At 35.6% G+C, this 2470-nt stretch overlaps 1 protein-coding gene across 1 annotated transcript; it reads right to left on the minus strand.

The window, feature by feature from the left end:
* Positions 1 to 438: 438 nt before the first annotated feature.
* Positions 439 to 1777, minus strand: LOC107472117 (plastid-lipid-associated protein 6, chloroplastic-like). Its single transcript, XM_016091672.2, has 3 exons — positions 1520 to 1777; positions 1053 to 1179; positions 439 to 911 (listed from the first exon to the last, which is right to left on the minus strand). Exons 1-3 carry the CDS (start codon positions 1760 to 1762, stop codon positions 697 to 699), a joined length of 585 nt encoding a protein of 194 aa, XP_015947158.1. The 5' UTR covers positions 1763 to 1777; the 3' UTR covers positions 439 to 696.
* Between the last annotated feature and the right edge of the window lie 693 nt (positions 1778 to 2470).

Here is a 2470-nt window from a genome sequence, read left to right on the forward strand (position 1 = left end):
ATTGCAGAGAAAGTAAAATACAGAGAGTAGTTCTATGCCCAAGGCTCCTAAAGTTTCCCCCAAAAAGCTCCCTTCTAATTCAAAGCTACTCCTATATATACTACTCTTCTGATCTTCTAATTGGCTCTTCAAATCTTGGGTGTGGGCCTCTGGATCTTGAGTTTGAAGCAGTTATCCTCTTTATTGGGTGGTGCACGAAATTGCAATCACACTTTTGCAATCCCGCACAACTAACCAGCAAGTGCACTGGGTCGTCCAAGTAATACGAAGCATCTTAGATGGATATCAAAATATTAGTAAAAATATATCCTTGCTCCAGAAATGCGGGAAAACAGGGAAAACAGAAACTTCAGTCATGTAAAATGATCTAGTCTAGAAACTTTGTTGAAAAGATAAAAAAGAAAACTGTATACAGAAGAAAGGCTATAGTTGAAGAAGTTAAGTATCTAAATCCGAAATTCTATGAGCAACAATTTCTAGAAGGATGAAATAGATTACATTATATATGAACAAAAAGTAACCCATTATTCTCTTGGAGGTACATGGTGTGGTTTAATTACATCAGTATACCAATGTTACAATATTGAAGAACTTATGACAGAGAACACTGAAAAGGGAAGCTTCTAAAGAAGGATAGAAGTGGGTGCTGGTATATGTTCAAACTCATAGAAAAAGCAAGTTACATACGTCTGGAACTCATGAAATCACAAAGACTCTGAGCTCGCCTCTATCTCCTCTCGTGACGCGAGTATCTGTGTCAAGATAGGTAACTTCGAATTCTCCACTTCCTGTATTAGACGGAGGCCTGAATGAATCAGGAATTCGAGGTAACTCGAACGGCGGCAACTGTGATAAATTCCCAGCTGTCTTCACAGTGGTTTTCTCAAATGTAATTTTGATCTTTGATGATCCTGAGACATTACAAACCCATACACCACAAAAATGGCAGTTTCAAGACTTTAAAATTAACATATCTGGCAAAGAGTAGCAATCACAAAAATGGTATATATAATGCAAATAAATATTAAGAAATTTGAAAACATAAAACCAACCTATGAGTTCAAATTTATGAGCTAACGTCGCTGTTGCATCAAGTGGTGGGAAGGGCCACGGAGCACCCAATTGAACCTCCACTATATTATCAAAATCTTTGCTCAAGATGTCAATTCGTTGAAAAACCTACAAGAAACAGTGCGAATTCAGTAGAAATGCAACAGTAAGAGATTTGGCAAACTGTCACTATAGTTTGTAATTATATAAAATCTAATAGAAGCATCTTAGTAGTTTCTCAGCCTCAACTTCCACAGAAAATTACCAAACAAGACTTATAGCAGCTCTAATTCTATGTCAAGAACTATATGTGAAAGAACACAAAACAATTTTATATCTCTAAACAATAGACTTCTATAAGAATCTGTAACTTGCTCAACAATTATGAATCATTTTCAAATATATTTCATGAGACCCGGCAAAAGCAATTTACAGTTATATCATGCATGATACGTGTTCAGCAACAGACCTGTCCAAGAGTTATAGGAAGGAGTCTTCCTGTGGGAGGTCCAGGCCGGCTGCCGCCTAGAGTACGAGATGAGAATGCACTGCTATATATTAATCTCCATCTTCCTTGCAATTTATCGAGGTCAGCCGAGAGATCAACTAGTCCTCCAGCAGCTTCGAGTTCCTTAGCCGCAGCATCCGCCTTTCTCAGATCATCCTCATTTGCAGCAAGACCTCTATTCAGCCCAGAAACAGCACTCTGCATAATAATTCCGCAAGTATTAAAAGCCAAATCCTAGAACAAACATAAACTAAACAAAAAGCAGCAGTGAACATGATAATAATTAGAATTCCGGAACCCTAGCACAAGTATATGTGACAATAGTCGTATGCATTAATATACCAAAAAAAAAAAAATCGTGACTAACAATCTCAAATATGAAAAGCTGTAAGAAAAATGTAACCATAATTACTAAAATCCCACAGGTGTGAATTTAACCATACAAGTCCTCATGCTACCTAATCAAGTAAGAACTTTAGTATATGATGAAGTACCATCTTACTAACCCTAGAAGTATCAAGTAATTGCCCCCAAATTTCTTCTTTTTCTTTTTTTTTTCTTTTCTTCTTCTCTTTTTTTTTCGAAATTTTTTTTTTGTATCCACTGCTTTTTCTTGCTTCAAGAATCAGTCTAATGATTTTTAGATCATCAATAACAGTTCTCTTTTTTCCTCCTTCTTTCAAGAGCCAACAATTTTTTTAACATTCTCAAAACAACAAATTCAAGAGACATATGCACTGTTCAAGCATTCATTCAGAAAGCAAAAAAGTATTGTCACCACATCAAACTAATTCAACTAGTTTCAATGATAAATTTTGAAATCCTGTACTTCTTGTTCTTTTGTGATTAAAGCATTTTTCATTTAAGAGAGGTGATGGATTCATAGGACATTCATATCTTTAAGGCATAAAA

This window comes from Arachis duranensis, unplaced genomic scaffold, assembly GCF_000817695.3.
Source record: "Arachis duranensis cultivar V14167 unplaced genomic scaffold, aradu.V14167.gnm2.J7QH unplaced_Scaffold_66676, whole genome shotgun sequence".
In the NCBI taxonomy this organism is placed as follows: Eukaryota; Viridiplantae; Streptophyta; class Magnoliopsida; order Fabales; family Fabaceae; genus Arachis; species Arachis duranensis.